Here is a 26,838-nt window from a genome sequence, read left to right on the forward strand (position 1 = left end):
TCACAACTCAAAACAATAATTTTTAACAAATATTGTATGTACTATGTACAAGACTTTGTGTCACATGCTATATACTTCTCACTAATTCATCTCATAAGGATTAACATTATTTCCTACAGACAGTGAAACTAAAGCATATACAGTTTAACAAATTCATTCAAGAAATTTAATTCAAGTAAGGGTAATGACAGCTCTTTTCAAACTGGTAAAATGAAATAGAGAATCTTGAAATTTTTGTGACTGTGAAATTCATCTGTAGCAATTAGAATCCTAATTGCAGCCAAGTGATTTGTAAGTACAGATCTTTGATGCCCAAAGAACTGTAGTTACACAATAAATTCTCTAAATTATGTTAACTTAAATAATATTCAAAAATTTGAAGATCTAATACCACAACATGATACCTTTTACTTTCTCTTTCTGAGAAGCTTCTAAGGCAAGCAAGCAAATCACAGACTTAATTCTTTATTTTGGAACAGGTGTGTTTGAAGTTTTAAATTTGGTATAAGCCAAATCTTGCCATAATCTCTATGGGAGGGGGCACTTAAAACTCTGATTCCCCCACTTTAATTTCCCCTTTTATCAACTTTTTTCACTTGAAAGTCGAAAGACACAAATGTTTTCAATTAACGAATTCAATGACTAATATGATTAACTTCTACAATTTACAAACACATGCACTTCAGTATTTCCAACATAGGAACATTTTAATACTAACAACTTAAAATTTAAAATGTATGTTCCTGGTCCCTCCACTATCTCTAGATAATAAGGTAATTCCTTTCAGAGTAGTCTAATTTGTAGGGACGATGTTCCTACACTGAAACATAAGCTCAAGTAGACAAGCAAAAACTAAACAAAACAAAACAAAACAAAAAACACGCTAAAAAATACCCTGCTAGTCTCGAGTGAACGACTGGCAGAACCACATTTTACCCTAAGTACCAGATTTGTAAAACAAGTGGAACGTGATGTGAAAATTTAGCAGAGTGGAAAAGGCTACATGAAGCTACCAGTACAACTGCCTCTTGAGCTAATTAATGGGGTGGGGGGGGCCACGCACACTTCTGAAGGCTAAGATTGTGCTGATTTCCTAATGGGGATGTGATGTAATACTGGAGAGCCGCCGAACGAGGGGGACAGGCTGACAAAGGGAGTGCAGATGCCAGAGTGCGGGCGAAGCCCGCGGCGGCAGGGAAGGGGAGGGTCACTACAGAGCAAAAGAGGTGTATCCCACAAAGGACGACTTCAGGGAGAGGGGAAGTGGCCCCACAGACAGAGGACACGGGGGGTAGGGCCAAAGAGCGGCGGTAAGGCAGCTAGCAGGGAGCGGCGTGACATCTGGCGTGCGAGCCGGCAGGGGGCAGAGCAGGCAGGATGTCACGTGGAGTGGGCGCTACGGGAGCCGAGAGGGTTGCGTGCGGACAGAGGGGGGTCTTTCCCACCGCTTGAAAGACTGCGTTACTCACAGGAGTCGCGGACTCTTCTTGCCCTGAGCTGGAGACGGGGGCTTCGCGGCCTGGGACTGCTGCCCTGAGGCGTCGGGAGGCCTGGCGCTGGGGCTGCTCCTCCGCCGGCGGGGATACTCGGCCTTCCTCCGGCGAGACACAGCGGCGGCGGCGGCGGCCGCAGCGGCCCGGCCCCGGTCTCGACCTCCCCTCAGCACGCGGCTGCTAGTGGTCCCCGCAGGCGCCGCCGCCGCCGCCGCCGCCGCAGGGTTATGTTGTTGGGGCTCCTCTGGAGCCGCCTTGGCCGCCGCCGCCTCTCCCCCTTCCTGGTCCTGCTGCTCCGGGGGTCTCGGCTCTTCCGTCTCCCCCGGCATCGGGGCTCGTCCGTCCCCCACCCCCTCGTCCCAGGCGGCGGAGGCGGAGGCGGCGGCAGCGGCGGCGCTGCTCCCCCCGCCCCCTTTGCCTCCCGGAGCGTCCGGCTCAATCTCACTCTGCGCTCCTCTTTCCCCCCCCTCCCCTCCGCCCGGCTCCGAGGGCGCCCCCCCCCGCCCCCTGCCACTCAAGGCCCGCTACCGCTGGCGGCGCGCGCGCGCCCGCCACAGACGTTCAGCGGACCAATCGGAGAGGAAAGACGGCTTCTTCGCCCTGCCCCTCGTGATCTCTCACGCAGCGACGTCCCCGGTTCCCTCCCCCACCCCTTCCTTCAGCCAATCAGGAAACGGCTCCAAGGGAGCGCGCGAGGTTTCCTTCCCCGCGCACCCGTTCTCACCGTTAAACGGCTGCGTCTCGCGACAATCCTAAAGTGACCTTCCTCCACCCCACCCCCTGCGCCACGAGCTCAACGCGCGCTGGGAGCAGTGGGAGGAGCAGGTCCCGCGAGGAGATTGGTGGGAGAAAAACGCACCTTTTCCCCCGCCTCGCGCGCACGCTGGACTGGCTGCGCGCGCACCTGCCTCCCTAAGGAGCCGCTAATACCACAGGGCTCTTTCTATCCTTCTTCCTTAAGCCGCGGAAGGAGCCTTGACGTTCTTCTGCCTCCACCCCGATCCCACTTTCCTGTGTGTGGCCTTTCTGTCCCCAGCGTCGCCAGGTCTTGCGGGAAGAAGGGGGAAATTTTTTGAGTTGTCGCTTCTCCTTTAAGAAAAAAAACCCCGTCGACTGCCGGATGAAAGTCTCTGAAAAAATGGCGGCCGTAGAACAGAGGCGGGGTCGTGAGGGCAAGGATGGCCCGCCTCTTGGCGCATGCGCAGGGTTAACTTGTCAGAAGGCATCTTGGGAAATGAAGTCTCAAATATCCTAAGCTTTAGGGGAAAAAAGATGAGAAAGAAGGGGCGGAGAGGATGCTGGGAGGATTTTGACTGATGCACGATGGGAAAGGTAGTTTACTTTTTCTGCAGTCGGCGTTTGCTCTTTCAGGGAAGAAGTGTTTCCGGGTTAGGCCGCGACACCCGCACAGATCCGAGCAGAAATGGCAAACCAGATAGTTGCTAGTCGGGATAGCTTGGGATGGTTTTCGCGACTTTTTAAGTTGGTGTTGGCGAAACATTTCTTGGGTGGCCACGTCAGTAGCCTTTAGTTCGGGTTGGTTACTCCACACCTCCTAGCGTTCATGCCTGTAGTATTCGCCTCGTCATCCTGTGACTCACTAACCTGTGAGCTCCTGGAGGTCAGGGACTGAATCTGGATCTGTCAGGTGCTCGGGGCGGAACACAACTCCCACCACTCATTTGGGTCTTAATAAAATCCTGGAAAGAATTGTAGAGTTGGTGTTCTACTAAATGTTTTCGGGGCCAAGGAGCTGGCATCGGCTGCCTAACTTGGCTGTGGTCCCTGGGCTGCGGGGAAAGAGGAAGGGGGAAGGGTTGTCAGCGTGATTCTGTGACCTACTCACAGAAACCAAAGGCCTCCTTCGTGCTCCCTATCTCGAAGCCACTTGGCTTCTGTGGTTTTGAATGTTTCTGCTGCACAGGAAGCACAGTCAGAATAGCAGCTTTGTCAGAAATTACTTTTCTCTCCACTAGCGCGTGCAACTAAATTATCCTAATGCGTCAAGTGGCAGTTTCCATTTGTTTTCCAACTTGCATTCAGTGACAGCAGTGGGTTTCCAGCATTCCTTTCATGCACTATAATCAAGGAGCGGTTTGAAAGAACGGTTCTTAACCCTGGAAAATAAAGCATCTGGGGATACCCTCCCCCACCCCCCACACACAGAAAGCGGATGGAAACAAGATCTCGGGATTCAATTCTAAATTTCACATTAATCATTCATTTAAACTGCAGATACAGTCTAATATTTGCAAGCCAAGGGCTGAAGTGCATTTTTCCTTTCAGTGTTTTGGCTCAGTTACCACCACAGATTAGGCAAATGTTTTATATTCTCCAAGTGTTCTGCACTTTCATAGGACCAGTGACATTTCAGTTGTAAAAACTGCGGATTAGTGAGGTTGGGAATTTTTTCAAACCCATTTGGACTTTTGAAGCAGACTTTTGGAACAGCACTGACATCCAATGGCTGCTCCAAGTAATGCAGAGCGGGAATCTCCTTTTTATTTAAAAAAAAAAAAAAAAAAAAAAAAATCAGCGTCACAATGGAAAGGGAGAATGAATGATTCCTTTACATCACCCCCCCCCAAAAAAAAGACCATGTATTGCAGAAGAAAAATCACAGGGATTGAAATTAATCTGGATTATAGTAAATAGTAAAGCTACCTGTAATTCTGTTATCTTTAGGAAGTTACTATCCCTTGAATCTATTTCACCACTGTTAAAAATGGAGATAATTTTGTGCTTCACAGAGCCATAATTATAGTTCTTTACATACTGCTATCTCATATTTGGCCCTTTGTAAATGTTTTATTTCATTCAAGGTCAGTAAAATCACAGTGGTAAAAAAAGTGGAAAAAAAGTTAATCTCGGAATCCCTTTTCAGAGAAAATGCTATTAGGCAACATAACTAGGCAGAAATTATTCTTCCCTGAGACATTTGCAACTAAACACCTTGTGTCTTGTCTTCAAGTTTCATTCTTCATGATCACTATAACTGTTCGTGTTTTGGACCGCAGAAAGAACCAATAGCCCCGAAAATCCAAATGTGACAGCTACTTTGCACTGCTTTTAATGGATTTACAGTCTATTCAGGAAAGCAGGTAAGCATAATTTCTGGATCACTGAGTAAATAAAGACAGCAAAATGAACTGGTTGCTGGTTAACTCTGATGGAAATTTTATGAAGGAAACCACTTCCATGGTCATCAGTTTCACACACACACATGCACACACACACAGTCACACACTCACATTCACACACAGCAGGTTTTCTGATGCACAGTCATAGTGGGATACCCACACTGGGGAAAAACACAAGTGCAAGTCTGCTATCCCATGAATTCAAAATGAATCCTGGTGCATAGTAGGTGCTCAATTTTTTCAAAGTTAATTTTGAATCTCGCCCTCACCAATGCACTAACAGAACACAAATCCTACTACCCATCTTTCTATGTCCCATTTTTAAAACTCTAACTTATCAAAGAAAGAAAGAAAGAAAGAGAAAAATGAAAGAAGAAAGCAAAAGAAAGGGGGAAAAAAACCCTCACCAAATCAAAAGAGAGGAAGTGCTAAGCAAATACAGGAACCAGAAGGGTTATAGAGGCTGCTTCACGCTGTCTCACTCAGTTCCTTTGCGGTCCTCTTCTTCAGCACATGCCACAGCAGTTCCTCACAACCTGTGGGACCAGAGCATCTTGGGTGTGTGACAATGGAGGAGTTGGGTGAGTGAAGACCTTCTTGGAGGAGAAACTGGGGGAATGAAGACTTGGCTGCCATCTCTGTGGCGGGTGTACTTCTAGCCAGACGGAGGGTGGTGTTGGAAGATTTTGCTTCCACTTCTCTCATGACTTCAGTCCAACCAAGAGTGAAGCATGAGGAACTATGATTGTTTTGGGGAACTATTGGTTCACTCTTTTCAGTGGCACAAATAGGCTGAAAATTTGGTGCTCACCAGGGTAAACTATGCACAAATACTTTTGGACCGAATTGTGATTTTATTATGAGTATTTGCCTCCTGGGGGCTGTTGTAGGTCATAGTGTGGTCACATAGTTGGCACCTACAGATTTGTGATTTAGGAAGAAAAAAAGAAAAGGGAGAGGGATAAATGGGGTGTTATAAGGGAAAGAAATGGAATAGAAGAATAAGAATGAGGGATCTGTAAACGCTGGAGCAAGGCCAGGGTGTTTTCATTTGTTCCAAGGTTTAGTATTAAATCAAGGAGAATTAGCGCTAGAACGCCAGTGATTCTGTTGCTAAGCTTTTTATTCAGAGGCATTCTGAAGTAACAGATTACTGTGGCCTGCAAATATGATACTTTCCATTTCAAACAATTAAAACCAGCAGTGAAACAATTGGCCACATTGCTCAGACAGATCCCTGACTTCCAATCTTTGGAGTAATGGAAGGTTTGTCATTCTTGGGATTCATTTCTTATCCTTTGCTGACTTTTGTTGCTGGCATCCTTATTAACACTAAGTCACTAACCTTTTACTCAATTTCCAAGCCGTATTAATTACACAGTGTTCTGAGTTTTTGTATGTTTGGCGTACATCAGAAGTGTGAACAACCTAAAACGTATCTTGCATATTGTCTTGGTGGTGGTGTTAATTGTTCGCAGCATAATTTGAGAACTAGAGGAGCAGAGAGGAAGATAAGCAAATTACAGCAGGGAAGAGATGTTAATGAAGAGGGAAAGGTGGTATTTAATAAATATTGAACTGTTTTGGAGGTAAAGTCTATTTTGAAGCTTGGGGTAGAACGTATTTTGGACTTGGAGCAGAAACCAGATTCTTAACTCAGCGTGAGAGTAGGGAAGTTCACATTTCTGCCTGAGTTCAAAGTCCAGCTCCCTCGCATCTAGCCCTTCTTTCTTACTTTAGCAATACCTAATGGCTTTCATGTGGGTAATTCAAAAGGGAAGTAATACCTATTTAGTGACTTAAACTAAAACTTGACATTTTTACATATATTAATCATGTTAGTGTCTGAAGCAACTCTCTGAAATAACTAAAATAACTATTACCTGCTTTTTTTTTTCTTCCAATGAGATAACTAAGAAAAAAATAAATGTTTTCAGCATCACTCGCAGGAGCCCCTGACACCAAAACTGATGAAGCTACAAGGCAACCTCCTCTTTTACCCGTGCATTGGCTCAGGTGTTCCAACCAATAGAACAACCCTGATAATTTTAAAAAATTAAGAATTAGATTTGCACAGTTTTCCACTACTTGAGCAGGATGAATGGTAGAGGAATCTGGTCCAGAAATGTAGAAAGTACCAAGTCACCTGAAAGGTGACATTCATGTAATCTATCTTTGTTCGGATTGTCAGTAGCTCAGTAACTACCCAGACTTAGGGTTGGTCATTCTTCTCTGCTGCAGAGAAATAGGGTGCAAGACAGGTCAGCAAAGGCAGGCGGTGTTTCCTTTTTGCAGTACTTCCTCCAACATTGATGGTTTGTTTCTGTGCCGCAGATTTTAACCTAAATTTTCATTACTCGGGGATGCTAGATAAAGGGGAACCAGGAACAGATTCTGGCTCTGAATGAAATCATTCCAATCCAATGAGATCCCCCAAGAGACCTCACTTTATCCCTTTTATGTTAGTGTTGATGTTACCGGATTTCTGCAGATGGAAGGACTACAGGGAAGGACTACAGAGTTTTCCGTCTAATACCTCCCCCCACCCCTCATAATCCCACATTTGTCATACTGAAATTAGTCATCTGCCAATTACGGGATCTGGCAGAAGGCAAGAAAATCTTGGGTGTTGTGTTATGTGCACTCCTAGGAAACAGGAAGAGAAAGCCCTGCTAACTCATGACCCAGAAGAGGGAGTTTCACTAACTTTGGTTCACTGATGCTTCTAAGGGTAACCTTCTCCTCTTAGAGAAATGGTTTGCTTCTCTTACAGACAGTATCCCTTCTCCTCTAATCTTTACTCTAAATGTCTTGTTATTTTGAATCCAAGAAGATCCATGATGTCTGGTTGGAGCAAAGCTTAGAAAATAAAAAAGGCCTATATCTTAATAGAGGGGTATAGAACAAAAAATTGGAACCCAGAAGTTTAGTATTCAATCTGGCTAGTAAAGTTATGAGAAAATGAGTTTCTTCCTCTTTCCACATTAGTTTTTTTCTTTTTTTCCTTCTTTTAAAAAAACGTTTGATTATGAGGAATTTTAAAATATACAAAAGTGAAGAAAATAGTTTAATGAAATCTAGTATACTCATCAACCAGCTTAACAATGATCAACTCTTGGTCAGTCTTGTTTCATTAATACACCCACCCATTTCTTTCAGTCCCAGATTATTTTAAAGCACTATCAGATATGTCATTGGTAAATATGTCCCTATAGCCCTTAATTTGCAGAAATCAAACAATGTCAAATAGTATAATCCACTGTTTTGCAAACTTTTAAAAATCATGACCTGTGGTAAAAACAATCCACTAGAGGGGCGCCTGGGTGGCTCAGTGGGTTAAAGCCTCTGCCTTCGGCTCAGGTCATGATCTCAGGGTCCTGGGATCGAGCCCTGCATCGGGCTCTCTGCTCCACAGGGAGCCTGCTTCCTCCTCTCTCTCTGCCTGCCTCTCTGCCTAGTTGTGATTTCTCTCTGTCAGATAAATAAAATATTAAAAAAAAAAAATCCACCAGAGATCCACTAATGGGTCTCAACCCATAATTTGAAAAAAATTGCAATAGAATTGCTTGATTGTGTAGACGAAGAAATGGCTTCAGGGAAGATCATATCATGCCAAGATGATCCTGAGAATCCACATGAAGATGGGGACTGGAATTTTTGACATAACAGTGCAGGGGCTACAATCAGATAGCCCGGGATTAGACAGGATCTGCATCAGTAACAGTGTGACACTACTTTTTTCTTTCTCTTTTCTTTCTTTCTTTCTTTCTTTTTTTTTTTTTTTTTTAGAGGAAGAAGGTTGGTAGGGGCAGAGGAAGGGGGAGAGAGAGACTCTTAAAGCAGGCTCCACGGGGCTCAGTCTCACAACCCTGAAATCATGATCTGAGCTGAAATCAAAAGTTGAATGCTAAGCCAACTGAGCAACCCAGGTGCCCCAGTCTCTTTCTTGATCTACAAGATAAGGACAACAATATCACCTGCCTTAAAGCTTTAGGATGACTAAATGAAATACAGAAATTACTGAGCATATTGCCTGTAATGTGTAAATTTTTATTAATTATTATTAGTTTCATTGTAACAGAAAAGTAGTTTGATACTTGTTTTTTTTTAAGATTTTATTTATTTACTAGAAAGACAGAGATCTCAAGTAGGCAGAGGAGCAGGCAGAGAGAGAGGAGGAAGCAGGCTCCCTGCTGAGCAGAGAGCCCATGTGGGGCTCGATCCCAGGACCCTGGGATCATGACCTGAGCCGAGGGCAGAGGCTTTAACCCACTGAGTCACCCAGGCATCCCAGGTAGTTTGATACTTGTAAAGTGCATTGGTTTTTTCCAAGAAAACTACAACAGAAACAAATCTCAAGATTTGGATTGCAACGCCATCTTGCTTGATTTTGCAATATTTATTTTCTCCTTGATTCCCCCCCCCACTTTTTTTTTTTTACCTTATATGCCCTAAAAGACAGAATACTTCTACTTTGTTTTAAAAATTTTGTTCCTGCTTGGGATATAAGAAAACAATAATCAGGGTTAAGAAAAAGCATTACTATGTTGGTACATTTAGAAAAAAAAAATTGTTATACTTTTCTGGTAGGAGAAATATATAGGATTTACTTTTTTTTCTAATTGGGGATCTTTTTGGGCAACCCACCCCAAATGAATAATAAAAATTAGTACCCTACAATATAAGAAGTCAAATTCTTGAGAGATACTGTGAAATTGGATGCAACCATAGAAAATAGGTCACAGTAGGTGGAGGCATTAAACATCCTCTGCGAGAATAGACCACATCTTGAAGTAAAATGAGAAGTAAGGGAAGGTATTGAAGATAGTCTTAACCCAAGAGAGAAGAAGGAGGTGAATGGAGGCACAGGGGTGATATTTAAGGGGGAAATCATCCCAGAAGAGGAATCATCCCATGTTCTGTATTATGATTCTCTTGTATCTTATGATATAGATGCCTTATTGGAGGAACTGGAGCACTCCACCCTCCAGGACAGTGATGAACCCTCCGGCCCAGCTCCTCTTCCCCTGGATCAGCGCTCCAGGAAGGACAGTGACCTTGCTGAGACTTCAGAGACCCTTTCTGTTCAGAATGATACAAGTCCCTTGCCGGTAACTTTTCATTTATTAGAGTACCTTGAATATACATAGTTTGAGTGTCTGTCTGAAAATTAATTGTATCTTACATAAAATGATGTGAAAGGAGAATCATGTATCCAGGAAAGAGAAAGAAAAATCCCTCTATGATAACTTGAAGGTTATTGTTTTGGGAAAGGATGAGAATTCAGAAAATCATCATAGAAGAATAAGCCTCTGAGAACCGGACTTTTTCTAATGAAGGCATGGTAACACAGTATTCCCTCGTTTACTCAGAATATTCTGGTATGACTCTCTGGGTATGAGAGCTCTATGTTGCAGTTTGACTGGAATGGCACTCACCAAGACCGGGGGTGGGGGGTCACCTGGGCGAGGCCAAGTGGCAGCTTAGACAAGTCTTTTCAGCATGACTTTTTAAGGTCGTAACTTTCCAGGTCTTATTTTCTGTTGAATGTATTGGGAAACTCAATTATTAGTATACCTACAGATGGTGATGCTCTAGGGAACCAACAACACAAACAAGCTATACTCATAAAAATGGTATGTAAGAAAAACCCAGAAATCCAATTTATTAATTTCTGGCTAGAGTCAAAACCATTCAAGTAGAACAGAGAATAGTATTTTCTGATACATATCTTCCCTTCCTGTTGGTAAGTCTACATGAATCTACTTTATAATTAGGAAGTTGCTTGATGAGAATGGAATTAGTTTAAGAGGTATTAAGGAGATACTCTTCATATGTGGTGCTTTGAACTACAATATTCTGATTCATCCGTGTACGCTTGGTATGAAATCACAGGTTGCTTGGACCTGAAGTTTGAGCCTGTGTTTCGTTCCCCCTTTAACTGTTCTTCCTTCCAGCTTCGTATACATGGTTTTAAGGATGCACATTTATTTCTCTGCTAGGAAGCTATTGTCTTTTCTCCTCAATGTGAGATCATAGCCACAGGCTCTTAGCTGGTTTGCTACACTTGCCCCCTGAATTTTATTTTCAGAATAGCAGCCAGAGTGATCCTGTAAAACTTAGATCACGTCATTCCTCTACTCAGAACCCCATTGTGAATTTCCATCTGCATTTGAAGTAAAAACCCTGGTCTTTACTCTGACCCAAGTGGGGTGACTGTATGTCTTGGTTCACTTGGAAGAGCCCTGGGTTTTTGCTTGTTCTCTCAACATTCTGTTACTGGCTTTGCCATTTACCCTAGATTTCCCATATTTTATGGAGTTTTCTTATTAGTATTCCCACTAACATAAACTGGCATGGGTTGTTAGACCTCCGTTTGGCTCTTCTGGCTTCTTCCAACATCTCATTTAGTAGCATGCGAAATATATTCGGTGAACAGAGTTCTAACTTTATTATGGCTCAATCCAAAAGATGGCCAATGATAACTCATCTCTTCTTTCCCTGATCCTGTTCAGACAAATCCTAACTGGTAAGCACCCTTTCAGGGATAATATGCAGGGTGCTGTTTGTTAAAGCTAAGAGCTTAAGCATAGTCAGGAACAGCCAACTCCTCTGGTCTTAGGGGGTGGCAGGAAAACTTTTGAGGCTTTTCTTCCAGCCGGCCACTTGGTATACCACCGCTCATGTTCATGAGGTGCATGGAGCCTCCTCAGGGTCAGAGAAAAATATGGGAACCTGTGGCTTAATGTCATACAAATTGTGTTTAGGAAATAGAGGCTAAGCATTGCCATTGAGTGTAACATAATCCATATGTTCTCGGTAAAGCAGTTTTGGCCTTAATTGTATATGTAAAGCTGTAGCTATTTTTTTTTATTATTTGGCAATGCTTTTATTTTTGCAGTAGATGCTTTTAGCAGCATTTGGCTGAAACCAAAACCAAATCCAAAATTACATGTTTAATCTTCTCAAGAAATTGATGACGAATGTGTAATTTGCACAAAGTATTTGCCAACATTTCCTGACCACCCTGGAGGCAAGTGGAGAGGTTACTGCCCCTTGGAAGACAGGAAGACACAGCTATGGGGATGAAGCATCAGCCTCTACTTCAGAAGTTAATAGTTTAAGAAGAGTGTGCCCGATGCTTTAACATGTACAGTTGCAGGAGTTGTGTCTGCCTGTCAGAGGGAAGCACACCTTCCTGTTTGATCGAGTGATGCCTCTAAATTGGTTTTGCTCATTGTCAGTTTCAAGGTATCTTGTGCTTGTAACTAAAGTAAATGTGATGATTGAGTTGGCTCCCTTTGTAAGCCACCAAATAATGTCAGCTTTATATCAGTGCCACCTCAGTCAGAAGATCTGTTAATTCCAAAAACTTTTATTTTTTTCACCCAATCCAAAGGATCTAAATAAAAATACTTGAACATTCATTCTTCTGTCAAAAAGAATTGAAACATCTGATATTGTTCATGCCATTGTAAATTGAGTTGAAAGTTCAACATTGAAGACAAAGTGGGTGGGGGGTTTTTTTGGTAGCAATATGAATACAAGTTTTGGTGGAGCACAGATTTATGGTAAAAAAAAAATGTTCTTTACAGATGTAAAAATCTATACAGCAGAAACGTGCTTGGAATTGGTGGTGATGTACACAAAATTCATGACTGCCTCCAAAGAAGCTGCAGGATTCCACCAATCAAAGTAGAAACTGAAAATGTCAAAATTTACAAATATGTACTTACTCAATTGTAGTACATATATATAACTCATCCACAAAGCTTTCGTGACAGAAGCTGATGTTGAATACGGAGACATTTCAGCATGGCTACATAGGCTTTTTCTGTATTGCCTGTCATCCATCAGATTTTAGAAATGCCTGAGCCTTTGAAAAAATGCTTTGTAAAGCAACTTAAATCTAGGTTGCATTATGTGCAAAATCAGTCAAAAATATTTAATCAAATTACTCAGTGTATGTAGCATGAAAATTCAGCTTTTTTGAAGCTTTTAGCAAGTTGCAATTATGTAAAACAAAGCTTGCAAAAAGGAAGGAGCTCAAATGTCTCTTGACAAAAGCTGGGGAGGAATTGAACAAGTTAAAAGATGGGAGCTCAAATGTCTTAATTACCTAATTTGAAAATTGTGCTTTGGAAAAATCTTGCCTTTGATGGAGTTTCTAATTTTAATTGGATAAATTTATATTCTCCACCAGAATGGGATGGAATTATGAAGGCCTATGATTTTGCAGTATCTACATTTGGCAAAACGTTGAAAAAAATCATGAATAGAGACAACTTAAGAGCTCATCTTGTAAAAACATTACTGAAGAAAGGTGCTCTGAGTGGAGGCAGAAATAGAGCACCTGTGAAAATATTGGGGTAGAAATATTTATACATTTTAACATGAGAAACAATTGAGGATATCCTCCATTTAGCAGAATATGTCCTAAACTTAGAGAATTAGCAGCAGTCAAGCAGGAGTATTTTCTCAATTTAAAAAATAATGGTTTACAGAGAAACATCAATTAAAAGTGTCAACAACTTCAAAATATCTTAACCATAAAATGCAGCTCTGCAGAAGTTTGCAGTTTTATTAGAAACTATGAAAATAACAAAATCATATTTTAAAAAGTTATCTTTCAAGAATGAAAGCAAGGAAAAAAAGATATCTTTCATAAAAATTTCCACATCACAACGTTAGAGACAACAATGGCTAGGTAACCAGTTAAGGTATGTGAGTCTATATCAAGAATAATTATTTACTCTGCTGTTTAAAAATATTCAAATAATTAATATAAAAGTTTTTTTTTTTCTTCAATTATTGTTTAGGGGCAACTGTGTGGCTCATTTGGTTAACCATCTGACTCCTGATTTTGGCTCAGGTCATGATCTCAGGGTCGTGAGATGGAGCCTAACGTCAGACTCCTCACTCAGCCGGGGAGTCTGCCTGAGATACTCTCTCCTTCTCCCTCTGCCCGTCCCCTGCATGTGCTCACTCTCTCTCTCTCTAAAATAAATAAATCTTAGAAGAAATTGATGTTTACAGCTACATGTCATTTAAAAGTATTCTAGAAAATTTTATTTTGAAAATAAGTTTTCGGGGCATCTGGGTGGCTCAGTGGGTTAAGCCTCTGCCTTCGGCTCGGGTCATGATCTTGGAGTCTGGGATCGAGCCCCACATTAGGCTCTCTGCTCGGTGGGCAGCCTGCTTCCCCCAATCTCTCTCTGCCTACTTGTGATCTCTGTCTGTCAAATAAGTAAAACCTTTAAAAAAAAAAAAAAAGTTTTCAACAGAAGTATTTTGTAGGTCCACCAATACAATAAAACCAAATTTTTAATCAATAAACATATATTTAAAAATTATGTGGTATTATTTTTGGTATCTTCCCCTCATTCACTTTCAAGAACATCCCAGTCTGAACAATAAATTTTATGGTCACCATACCTGCTTGATCTGGCCGCTTTTACTCCCATCCCTGTCTCACCAGTTCACTGTGAAGGCTACCCTGGCCTCCTTTCTGTTCCATAGAGGGCCCCCTGGACTGTGTTCCCTCTGAAATCTGCTTACCTCTCTCACCTTCTATGAGTCCTCACTCAAGTGTCGCGTTCTCGGTGAGTCCTTCCCTGGTCAATGTATTTTTAATTGCCATCTCTCCCCCATTTCTCATCTCCCACCTTCTGATGAGTTTTATGTACTAATAGATTTATTCTTTTTCTTACTAATTTTTTTATTACCTGTTTCTCACCACCATAGTGTAAGGTTAGGGCAGACAAGTTTTGTTTGTTCATTTGTTTTTCGACTGCTGCATCCCTGGCCCTGGCACATGACAGGCACTCAGTCAATATTTGTTCAATAAATAAATGAGCTGCCGTCAACTACGCTTTAGAGACACACATTATTATTATTTTTTTTTTTGTATGTTAAATTTAGTCGTGTTGTAGTTTTCCCCTAGACACCATCCTGTCTAGTTAAGGGGCTTTGTTCTGATTCATTTTGTTTGTTTACTTGTTTTCAAAGATTTTTAAAAAAATTTATTTATTTGACAGAGAGAGATCACAAGTAGGCAGAGAGGCAGGCAGAAAGAGAGGGAAACAGGCTCCCTGCTGAGCAGAGAGCCCAATGCAGGACTTGATCCCAGGACCCTGAGATCATGACCTGAGCAGAAGGCAGAGGCTTAACCCACTAAGCCACCAGGCACCCTGTTCTGATTCATTTTGTTTGTTTTGTGGTTCCTATGTGAGTACGATCCACTTCCCAATTTCTTGCTTTGGGGGCAGGGAGAGGGACACCATTATTTGTTCCCATTGCCAACTGCTCTGCTTAGAATGTGGCCTTTTGCTGTAGGATGGCTGGTATTCTTCTGCCTTGTGAATGATCTCAGAGATATGCTAGTTATCAGTCCCATTTAGAAGCTAAAAACATCCTCTAATTCAGGGTGTAGATGATTGCCAACATTCTTCTAAAGACACTCATTCTCTGCTCTTCTCTGTCACTTCTATGTCTTAGGTACAGTTCGTGTATACAACCCATATCCAGGAGCCCAATATCTACAGGTATGTTTTTTATTAAATATTTTAAAAAGCTAAAGTTATGAGATAATTGTTATCATCCATCCAACAACAGATTGCTTTAGCGTGTGTTCATTATTAGATTCCTGCTAAGTCCCTCCTCCTCTTCCACAGTGTTTGAGCAGAGGTGGAATTCTGCCAAGCTCACTTGGCAGTTTCTCAGGGTATGTGGCTTCTAGATGGGCTGTCCAGGCTGGTGGGCTCTGCTGTTTCCTTCACCATCTGAAAAAGGTGTAAATAGTTTGAGTCACCCCATATATTTTGGCTGGGCCACTCTAAATAGCATGCTCCAGTTCATGGAAGAGGAAACACCTAATGAAATTTCAGCAAGATGCCAAAACCAGATCTAGGATCAGGGTCAGACTGAAACAAGAGGGTCTCTGCAGCAGACTACTGAAAATATACTTCTAATAAATCGGTACTTCTTCTTTCTATATTTGCTCAAGATGTATTTAGCCGGGGAAGGGGGTTTCCTTTTAAAAATGTTACGTACTGAAACAGATCCACTTACTAAATTGTTTCTGCTGGCCAAGGCTGCTTTTCTTGTTCTCTCTTCAGGGAGTGGTTGTAACTTAAAAAACAAACAAACAAAAAAAATCAGACAGCTTTCTGGGAAACAAATTGAAGGGCTTAACTAATTAAAAGGGAAACAAGATAGCAAAGGTTCATGCTGGTAAAGAGTATCACACCACACCTTATTTGGTTCTAGAATTGCTGTGGGTAGTGCACACACACTACCAAATAAGGGAAGGACCTGTGTTATCATGAAGTCTTTTTATAACTTCCCACCTGAGGACACTTTCTACTTCGATGGGAGTAGGCCAGTTTATTAATATAATTTCCAGTTTATTCCAGTTCCAGGAGACTGCCTAGTGGGATGTCCCCTAGATAACCCTGTCCATCCTTTTCGTAAAAAAAAAAAAAAAAAAAAAAAAAAAATCGAAACAACAACAAAATAGTGCCTGGCACTCATAGGCTTTCACTAAATACTGACTTTTAAAAACTAGGATACCAGGACTTCAGTAGAAATATTAGTGACCACAGGCCCCCAGAACATAAAAACCAGCATGACCAACAGCGATTTTCCTGTGTATCTGGCATTGCAATCAATTGATGGCATGCCAGTGTCTAAGTCTTTGATCTTTTTCCCAGCAGACCCATTTCTTTCTCTTTTCTTGCTCTGCTCTGTATTCCAGGGGAGCTGACCCCTGTTAGCTTTCTAGGGCTTCGACCAGTGGGAGGCGCTGTGCAGAGAGCTGGAGGGTGGAAGGCAGGGCAAGTCAGGACAGGTCATCCCGGTCAGCAGCTACACCTCATGTATGGCTTCCGCTAGAGCAAGACCCATCTGCGGCAGTTCCAGCATGTGCCTATCTGCCTTGGCCCTTGGCTTTTAGTAACTTTGCCTTTTGTTGTTGTTGGTGGTGGTGGTTCCTTTGGCCTAATGGCTACCTGCTGTGGCTAATCTCCGAGTTACTTTAATATCTTTTGTTTTCTTCTTTAGTTCTGCCTTCACCTGTGTAATCAAACTTCTGGATTGAATTCCTTCTGCTCACTCCCAGTGTGTTTGCATTTTCCTGAGTGGGCAGTGACTGATTGACCTCCCCCAGTACAGAGTGATACATGCGTGGGAGACCGATAGGAAACCCAGGTGGCCTCGTCAATATGTAATAGACTGATGCAAATCCCTATGACTGGTGTAACTCAAAGCCGATAAGGCTCCCAGGTACAGATAGTGCTTGAGACTCAGAAACTAGACTCCCACATTCTGCGTCTATGATTTCCTTCAGCTTGCTTAAATGAACTGAATATTGCTCCCAACCTTGAAACTGTATTCAATACTAAGTGATGCGATCGTATTTCTAGTGTAGTTATAGATCAAGAGCAATATGAACAATAATTTAGAAATGTGCACATGAACAAAAATAATTTTGGTAAGAATAAGGAGAAAAAAAATTCATAAAAAAATTACAGAGGAGTGAACGGGAAAACTCCAGCAGAGAGAAGCCCCTCACATGAGGAGTCCATATTCCTTTAAACACATCTCTTGTATTTGGATCTTATTAAAATCGCTGACTCATGAATTAGACTTTTGTTTGTGACGTAGCAAAGCACTTTTACCATCTTCAAGATGTGAGGGGACACCTCAAAGGAGCTTTGATTTCGAGGTTCCTCTCTTTTTTGGAACACTTCCTGTAGTGATGTAATCACCAACTCTTTAAGGCCTTTCCATTCTTATTTAGAATATTGTTGACTCAGTTACTATTAGGTCATCACAAAAATGGTCTATTTCTCTTTCCTTCCTGCTCTAGGACTCTTGCTAAAAATCGTTAAGTATTTTTTTTTTTTTTTTTTTTTAGTAAGCACAAGGATGCCCCAACTGTGAGATGGACAGGTTTTTAGGATCATACAGACCCATACAAGAAGCTACATTTAGGGGCGCCTGGGTGGCTCAGACCGTTAAGTCTTCGGCTTAATGCCTTCGGCTCAGGTCATGATCCCAGGGTCCTGGCGAGCTCCCTGCTCGGTGGGAAGCCTGCTTCTCCCTCTCTTCCTCCTCCTGCTTGTGTTTCCTCTCTTACTGTGTCTCTCTCTGCCAAATAAATAAATAAAATCTTAAAAAAAAAAAAAGCCACATTTATTCTACACGGGGAAACAGAGCAGAGAATGCGCTGACAGTCCTGTTGCTTTTGTACTTTCAAGACACATGCCTATGGCAGCAAGGACTAAGGGATTATGATCCCAAAGTGTCATAAGGAGCTCCCTGCACTTTCTTGGACTCCTTCAAGGACCAAATCAGTCACGTGCATACCTGACCATTTTTGTTCCTAGATTAAACAAACAAACAAAATTGTGCCTGGCAGGAGGCCCTGTTATACCTAAAAGACAAAATCTTTTATCTTCAAAGGGGAAGGTACCCACTTCCTCCTACTTTTTTCTTATAGCTAAATACTCAAACATAAGTAAATCAGTAGGCGACATGTGGTACCCAAAAGATAGTCTTTTTTCTTTAAGAGAAGAAGATGTTTTCCTTCTGCCTTTTTGCTGGTTGGTAAACATACAAAAATAAGTAAACTAGTACATCTATGTTTTCATTTTTTTAAAATATTTAGTGGAAGACCTATAATATTTGGTTTTATTTATGGCTTTGTGTGCGTGTGTGCATGTGAATATGTGTATGTGAGAGAGGGAAAGAGAGAGAGAGAGGGAGGGAGGGAGTGTCAGAGTCACTTTGGTGGGTTGTTAGCTAAGCTTAGTTAATGCTGATTACAGCATTACTCCAGAGTCTGTTACCTATATGATTCAGTGTTTCCACTTCTCAAAATTTGCTCTATGGAAATAATCAGATATGGATGCAAATATTTATATACTGTATTATAACAGTGAAAATCAGAAACAGTCTAGGTGTCTAATGATAAGTGGTTTAATAAATTCTGGTACATTCTACATTTGAAAGCTGGATAACCTTTAAGCATCCTTTTGGAGGATAGTTGAGCATGGTGTTAGAGATCAAAAGCTTTGCAGTCTGTAGGCCCAAACTCTGTTATTTACCAGCTGTATTATATGGAGCAAAGCTTTTTACTTCTCTAAGCCTCAGTTTTTTCTTCTGGGGGTAAGAATACCTAGCTCTTAAGGTTGTTATTAGTATTTAGGGAAAACATGTGTAAAACCCTTTGTGGAGGGCCGGTATAGGGTGGACAGTAAGCACTAGCCATGAATGCAAAGTTGGATAAGAAAATAAAGATTCGGAAAATGTTCACTTTAAGATATGAAAAAAGGTCATTCTAATTTTCCAAAATTAGGCACAATCATAGAAGGGCATAGTTGGTATAAGCCAACATGTCCAGAGTAGTTAATTGCCTCTCAAAAGAAGGATTATATGTAATTTTAATTTTTTTTATATTTCTCTGCAGTTTTAAAATTTTCTATACTTACATGAACTTTATATTTAGCCTTTTAGTAGTAAAAATAGCTTTAATAATTCAGAAATATACAGAGTAAAAAGTTAGACCACCTCCCTTCGAATGTATCCACCTACCACCTAATTGCTATCCCCATAGGTAACTGCTGTCAGATATGCCTCCTTACACACCTTTGTGTATGCAAAATCACTTATGTATATGTGCTTATACATTTACATGAATGGAAGGATAGATTTCATATTGTTGTAAGCTTTGCTTTTTTAAGTTAACAATGTATCCTAGAAATCTTCCTTAGTTTGTGGTGCCTGGTAGGCTCAGTTGGTTAAGTGTCTGCCCTCTGCTCAGGTCATGATCCCCAGGGTGCTGGGATCAAGTCCCACATTGGGCTCCTTGCTCAGCAGGGAACCTGATTCTCCCTCTGCCTGCTGCTCCCCCTGCTTATGCTCTCTCTTTCTCACTGTTAAATAAATAAAATCTTTAAAAAAAAAAAAAGACATCTTCCTTAGTTCATATAAATCTATGCCTGCATTCTCTTTAGCAGCTGCATAGTATGCTTTAGCATGTATCTATAATTCATTTAACTATATGGCCATTTATTTTATTTGTAATTTGTTCATAAAGACTGTACTTTTTTATGTCTTAAGGAGCATACTTATACATATACCTTTGTATGTATATCTCCATTTTTTTTGTAGCATAGAATCTTGGAAGTGAAATTGCTGGATCTAAGTACATATGCATATGAAATTTTGGTAGATACTGCCTCGAAAGACATTTAATAAAATTTACCTTGCTATCTACGATGTATGTAAATGCATATGTGTAAATAATCCTGACTTTTGCCAACACTGCATGTTAATAGTCTTTCACATTTTTTTTTTTAAGATTTTATTTTATTTATTTGACAGAGAGCGATCACAAGTAGATAGAGAGGCAGGCAGAGAGAGAGAGAGAGGGAAGCAGCCTCCCTGCTGAGCAGAGAGCCCGATGCGGGACTCCATCCCAGGACCCCAAGATCATGACCTGAGCCGAAGGCAGCGGCATAACCCACTGAGCCACCCAGGCGCCCCAGTCTTTCACATTTTTGACTAATGAGTAAAAATTGATGTCTCACTATTTAATTTGCATATTAAAGATTGGGATTGAGCATATTTTCATATAGTAATAAACATTCAAATTTCTTTTTCTGAAACTTGTATTTTTTTCTTTTAATTCTTAGCCCATGTTTCTATTAGCTTGCCTTATTTGTAGACTTTTTATTTGGATATTGTTTATGTTTTAAATATTTATATATGTTTAAATTTTTTTGAGATTAGCCGTACTGATATTTTTTCTTTTTTGGCTTCATTTCAGAGTTTTATGCCTTTCTTAGGAAAGTCTTCATCACCCCAAATAATAAAAAATGTCCCCCATTTTCTTTTAGTACTTTAATGTTTAAACATAGTTATATCTTTAATTCATTTAAAACTTATTCATGTGTAGCGTTTGTTAAAGATCTAAATTGTGTTTCAAATAGGTTATCATGCATTTTGTGTCTAATAGTTTGTTTCTGATTATCTGAAATGCCGTATTTAGCATATGCAAAATTCTCATGGTTCAGGAGTCTGTTTCTGGGCTCTCTCTCTTCCATTCCTTTGATCTGTTTGTCTATCTGTTTCTTTATCAACATGACACAAATTTTATTGTCTCTTTATAGGAAAGCAAATATATTGGACAGGTCTTCCCTCTTGATCTCTCTCTCTCTTTTTTTCGCCCCAAATTATCTCAAGCATTCTAGCCTATGAATTTTAGCATCAGCTTGTTAATGAACTTGAATAATTTTATTAGGACTTCTGTGTGAATTACATTGAATTTATAGTTTAATGGGAGAAACTAACGTCATATTATGCATCATTAAATGCATCTTGTATGTCTACCAATGGGTTTTTCTTCATAGAAGTGTTACATATTTCTTTCTTTTTTTTTTTTTAAGATTTTATTTATTTGAGAGAGAGAGAGTGAAAGAGAGCATGAGAGGGGAGAAGGCCAGAGGGAGAAACAGACTCTCCGCTGAGCAGGGAGCCTGATGTGGGACTCGATCCCGGGACTCCAGGATCATGAACTGAGCTGAAGGCAAGGGCTTAACCAACTGAGCCCAGGTGCCCCGTCTTACACATTTCTTGTTAGAGTGATTCTTTAATATTTTATTTATTTTTTTGTTGGTATTGTGAACATGTTCTTTTTTCCCAGTGGATTTTCAAATTGGCTACTACTGGTCTATAGGAAAGATACTAATTATTTCATTTTGTTCTTTGTTTATTTTTAATTTTTTTTATTTTAAGTAGGCTCCATCCCCAGTATGGGGTTTGAACTCGCAACCCCAAGATCAAGAGTCACATGCCATGGGGCCTCTGGGCGGCACTGTCAGTTAAGTGTCTGGCTCTTGATTTCTGCTCAGGTCGTGATCTCAGGGTAATGATCGCAGGGCTCCAGGCTAAGCATGGAGTCTGCTTAAGATTCTCTCTCTCCCTCTGCCCCTCGGTGCTCCCCACTCTCCCCACACCCTAGCTCATGTTCCCACATACGTGCTCTATCTTTTAAAAAAAAAAAAAGTCACACGCTACCCACCGAGCCAGTCAGGTACCCCCTCATTTTATCCTTGTACCTAGTAACCATCCTGATATTTTCTTTACATTCTAATAAATATCCAGTCATTTACCTTATATTCTCCAGGTAAGTGATCATACCATCTATTTAAAAGAGAAAATAGAAATGAGAACCACTTTGTTTATTTTCTTTTCAGTATAAAATCTCTCATTTGTATTCTCAAATGCATCCAGTAATTCAGTCTGCAATAAAACTATAGACCATCAGTGATAGTAGGATCCTTGTTCTTCTCTTCTCTCTCTCTTTTTTTTAAAGATTTTATTTATTTATTTTATTTTAGAGAGGTGAAGGAGGGGGACAGGAAGAGAATCTTAAGCAGACGCCCTGTTGAGCTCGGAGCTATTTTTTTTTTTTTTTAAGATTTTATTTATTCATTTGACAGAGAGAGACACAGCAAGAGAAGGAACACAAGAAGGGGGAATGGAAGAGGTGAAGCAGGCTTCCTGCTGAGCAGGGAGCCTGATGCAGGGCTCATGTGGACCTCTATCCCAGGACCCTGGGATCATGACCTGAGCCAAAGGCAGATGCTTAAGGACTGAACCACCAAGGCGCCCCAAGCACGGAGCTCTTAATTAGTAATGTGTTTAGTATTTGACCATTAAATATGAGGTTCATTATAGATTTTATATTTTATCAGGTTATGAGACTTCTTTTCCGTGGGCTTCAGCAATAGGAATTGTGGTAGAATTTGTTTTCTGTTGCTTTTCAGCATCTATTAATATGTTTATAAAGCTTTTTCCTGTTCTTGAGTATAATGATTTATAGTAATCCTTTTTCTAATGTTGAACCACGCATGAAACACTGGCATAACACTATATAGCCAGGATATTTTAAAAACTCATTTCTGTTTTACCCTCCCTTCCCAAGCCTCCCTGACACACAGGCTTGCACACACACACGTACACACATACACTATGCTCTTTTTGTCTGGTTTTAGTACTGAGTCTCTGTGATATTTACGGAACTTATTTGGTGATTTTCCATATTTTTCTATGTACTTGACATTTACATAATGCTCCCCAAAACCTCACTTTCTGTTTGTTTTCTGTTTCAATAATTTATGCTTTTAGTTCTTCTGTTTAATTATTTTGGTTTTGTTTTGTTTTTAGATTCTTGAGTTGGATGTTTTGTTTATTTGCTTCTAGTGTCTTATTTTTCAGTATTGCACTTGAGTCCGTTTGTACTTTTTCCTGTTAATAACATATTGGTGGACCATCTGGGTGGCTCAGTTGGTTAAGTGTCTGCCAAAGGACCCTGGGATCAAGTGTCATATTGGGCTCCTTGCTCAGCGGGAAGTTGCTTCTCCCTCTCCTTGCATGACTATGCATACACACTCTCTCTGACAAATAAATGAATACGATCTTAAAAAATGTATTGCTTCGAGCGCCTGGGTGGCTCAGTTGTTAAAGCCTCTGCCTTCGGCTCAGGTCATGATCCTGGGGTCCTGGGATCAAGCCCCACATCGGGCCCTCTGCTCAACGGGGAGCCTGCCTCCTCCTCCTCTCTCTCTGCCTGCCTCTCTGCCTACCTGTGATCTGTCAAATAAACAAAGAAAAATCTTTATAAAAAAAAATGTATTGCTTCGCCTCTGAAGGGTGTGGTGTGTATGTCTATGTGCTTTTGTTATCTCTAAATAGGTTGAAAGTACAATTAATTTTTTTCTTCATCTCAAGAATTTTGTGGAAGTGCTTTATTTTTTCTTAAGTGGGTAGATTTCTTATGATTAATTTGTACTGTAATTTGTACTTAGGATTAATTTGCACTTATTAAGCAGGCAGATTTCTTATGATTAATTTGTATTAAAGCAATAGAAGAATATGGTGTGTATGATTTACTTCTTAGAATTTATTGAGCTTTTATTCTGTGCTCTCATACACAATTAATTAGCTAACAAATTAACACCTGGGACGCCTGGGTGTCTCAAGTTTGTTAAGCATCTGCCTTCGGCTCAGGTCATGATACGGGGCTCCTGGAATCGAGCCTTGAGTCAGGCGCCCTGCTCAGTGGGGAGTCTGCTCCCTCTGCCTGTCACACCACCCCCTGCTTATGTGCTTTCTCTTTCTGACAAATAAAATCTTTAAAATTTTTTTCTAGTAATTGGGCAAGTGTTTGAATAGACTCTGTATTCTGTTTTTTGGGTCCAAATTTTAATCATCAGTTTATTCACAATTATATGGTTGTGAAACCAACATCATGTACATTGTCTAAACTCTTATCAGTGGTCTTTTTCAGTAAAGGGCAGACAGTAAATATTTAAAACTTGGACCATGAGATCTCTGTTGGAACTACCCAACTCTGTAAGAAAGCAGCACTATGTAAAGGAATGGGCATGGCCAAATTTGGCCCATAGACCTTAGTTTGCTGAGGCTTGCTCTTTATTCTTACTTAGTTTTTATCTTTTGCCGGACAGTGAGAAAAAGTATAATACTTTGTAATTTCAAAAAGAATGCTTTGAAAATAAAAAATGTATAATGGGCCATTGTCTTCTTAAAGGTCTTTTTAGAAGCTACTTTGAACCTGACTCTAGGGGGAGAATGGCCTGCCGGCCACCCGTCCAGCACTTTTCTTCTTGCACTTGAGAACAATGGTCAGCTTTTGAGATGACCAGAAAAGAGATATAGACACAAACGGCAGGGAGACCTTATTCAGATTTTTAGTCCACTACCTATTTTTTTTTATTTTATTTATTTATTCAACAGAGAGAGAGAGAGAGATCACAAGTAGGCAGAGAGGCAGGCAGAGAGAGAGGAGGAAGCAGGCTCCCCGCTGTGCAGAGAGCCCAAAGCGGGGCTCAATCCCAGGACCCTGAGATCACGACCTGAGCCAAAGCCAGAGGCTTAACCCACTGAGCTACCCAGGCACCCTTCCACTACCTATTTTTAAATACTTTCTTTCTCTAGTTTTATTCATGTCTAAGCGGTTAATAGTTAAAACTACATTTTCTGGTATTTTATGTGTGGCTTAACATTTATCTGAGTTTCAATGTGTCAGGATTTTTTTTTTCTCTCCCTGTAGTAAGGTCCAAGAGCCAGAGGAGGCCTCACATCCCCCTAAAACTTCAGCAGCTGCTCAGCTGGATGAGCTCATGGCCCACCTGTGTGACATGCAGACTCAGGTGAGCACAGCTCCTGAGTATGCTTCCGCAGAGCTCAGCTCTGCTGTTCCCTTTCGGAAGTTTTGGTTGTCATTAGTTCTCCCAGCCTAAGTTTAATTCAGGGATGAACTCAACTTTGTGTTGTGTATTATCTGGACACAAAAGATAACACAATGCAGGCTCTGATCTCAAGGAGTGCGGAATGTGCTTGGTAAAATGAAGCAGAAACCCATGTAACATTTGTAGACTAAAACACAGATGGTGTATCAAAATATGTGCAGCCACTATTAGAAATGTGGAGACTATCAGAGCTGGGGATGGGATGTGGGATGGATTCTGAAGAATGGAAAGGGTAGAGACACATAGAGATGAAAGTAGAGGCTCTTCCAGTTGGCATGAACCCTGAGGGCAGAGGCATCCTAAGGCTGGATGCAGTGCCCAGGACCCAGGGAGACGTAACTGTGTGGGACAGAGGAGGCCAAACAGAGTCCGAGCCAGGAAGATCAGAGTGTGGCTTTGAAAGCAGGGAGGATGAGGAGTCCTGAGCCCCATACAGAGATAAAATCCGCCTCCTCATTCTAGCCTCTGGAGCATGAGTGGTGAGCTCATGTGCCCTGGCAGGGGGATGGAAATCAGAGAACTGGGCTTAATAATTTGTTAAGGGAAATCATCTAGAATTCTTAAGATGTAGAATTCAACCACTCTGAATTGATTGGAGGATTTGGTATGCACACATGAGTGGCTATGAAATAATTGCAAGGCAGTATATAAAAAAGTTTGTGACTGGAGAGGTCAGGAGCCTGATCTTTGTGACTCACCCATGGACTCCCAGTGCCTGCAAAGTTCCTGACACATTAAAGGAACAAGAGTGCCTATAATAAAGCTGGGTACATTCCTTATTGTATCATATATCTGACTATACTGGGGAAAAAATCTGCATTAGGAGTTTTAATTGTGTTTCCTAATTAACTTAGCGTGTGTTGCAGTTTATTTACATTTTTAAAATATCTGTTTATTTTTTGAACGAGCCCTACATTGATGTCGCACAAAAATAGAAAGTACAAAAGTTTGCAGTGAAATATTTCCCTATCAGCCCTGTCCCCACTCATCCAGTTCTGAACCCTGTTTCTTATATATTCATTTGGAAGTATTCTGGAATATGAAAGCAAACAGATGGAGATATGGATAGATATATGTGTGCGTGTTTGTATATGTGTATACATATATAAAATTCTGTTTTTACCTACTTCATGTTGATGACCCTTTTGGACTTTCTAGACAGTAACCTTTGGAACACTAATCTCTTCAGCATTATATAATAGAGGAGGAAGGAAATCTGTCAGTTGATAAGTTTCTTGAAGGGAAATGAGCATTTTGGATTAGTGAGATAATGTGAGGTTATTCCTGGCAGTAAAAATAGGATACATAGAAGCCTGAGGGCAGACAGTAACAAATCACATTCAGGAGACTGCAGGGAGCCTGGCTGGCCTCAAACAATGGAGGCTTTTAGTGAGTAATGAAAGAGGAGATTGGAAAGGTAAAGCGAGGGCAGCGGATGGGAGACTTTGAATGTCTGTCTAGTGCGTGCAAATCTGATGTGGTGGAGGCCGTAGAGGGCACCTGTTTCATGATCAGGAAGTATGAAGTCGATGGGAGTAGTAGCCCTGTCGGAAGGGAGTTGAGAGAGAAAATCGGGACGTGGACTGATGAAGGACAAGCTGGGCATCGCATCTTTTTTGTAATTTGAGGCTTTTCTTTTGAGTGGGTTATAATAACTATTTTGGGGGTTTTGCTTAAATAAATCCAGTCCATCAGTCAGTCTTACCAGCTTCTCATCACCTTCTCTCCTAACACTGGACCAAGTCACTATTTCTGGTTTGAACTGTTACCAATAATCTCCTTTGAAGCTGGGGTCTCTGATTCTACTCTTGCTTGCCCACACTTAACTCCTCCCTCAGCTACCACAGGGATCTTGTGGGTCAGATT

At 41.0% G+C, this 26,838-nt stretch overlaps 2 protein-coding genes across 4 annotated transcripts in view; one reads left to right on the forward strand and one right to left on the reverse strand.

The window, feature by feature from the left end:
* Positions 1 to 2,614, reverse strand: part of ZFP91 (ZFP91 zinc finger protein, atypical E3 ubiquitin ligase) — a 48,727-nt gene extending 46,113 nt beyond the window's left edge. For both annotated transcript variants that reach the window (XM_046017854.1, XM_046017853.1), the window contains exon 1: positions 1,470 to 2,614. In XM_046017854.1, the coding sequence (XP_045873810.1) occupies positions 1,470 to 1,822 (353 nt within the window). In that variant the 5' untranslated portion in view covers positions 1,823 to 2,614. The remainder of the gene's footprint in view (positions 1 to 1,469) is intronic.
* A 1,930-nt stretch (positions 2,615 to 4,544) lies between these two features.
* The window catches only part of LPXN (leupaxin), a 35,560-nt gene continuing 13,266 nt past the window's right edge, over positions 4,545 to 26,838 (forward strand). The window contains exons 1-5 of one of the 2 annotated variants that reach the window (XM_046017431.1): positions 4,545 to 4,594; positions 5,144 to 5,214; positions 9,587 to 9,744; positions 15,131 to 15,177; positions 24,774 to 24,873. In XM_046017431.1, the coding sequence (XP_045873387.1) occupies positions 4,566 to 4,594; positions 5,144 to 5,214; positions 9,587 to 9,744; positions 15,131 to 15,177; positions 24,774 to 24,873 (405 nt within the window). In that variant the 5' untranslated portion in view covers positions 4,545 to 4,565. Of the gene's footprint in view, positions 4,595 to 5,143; positions 5,215 to 9,586; positions 9,745 to 15,130; positions 15,178 to 24,773; positions 24,874 to 26,838 lie in introns of those variants that run through there. The other variant, XM_046017432.1, reaches the window with a different exon arrangement.

The sequence above is a fragment of the Meles meles genome, chromosome 8 (assembly GCF_922984935.1).
Source record: "Meles meles chromosome 8, mMelMel3.1 paternal haplotype, whole genome shotgun sequence".
In the NCBI taxonomy this organism is placed as follows: domain Eukaryota; kingdom Metazoa; phylum Chordata; class Mammalia; order Carnivora; family Mustelidae; genus Meles; species Meles meles.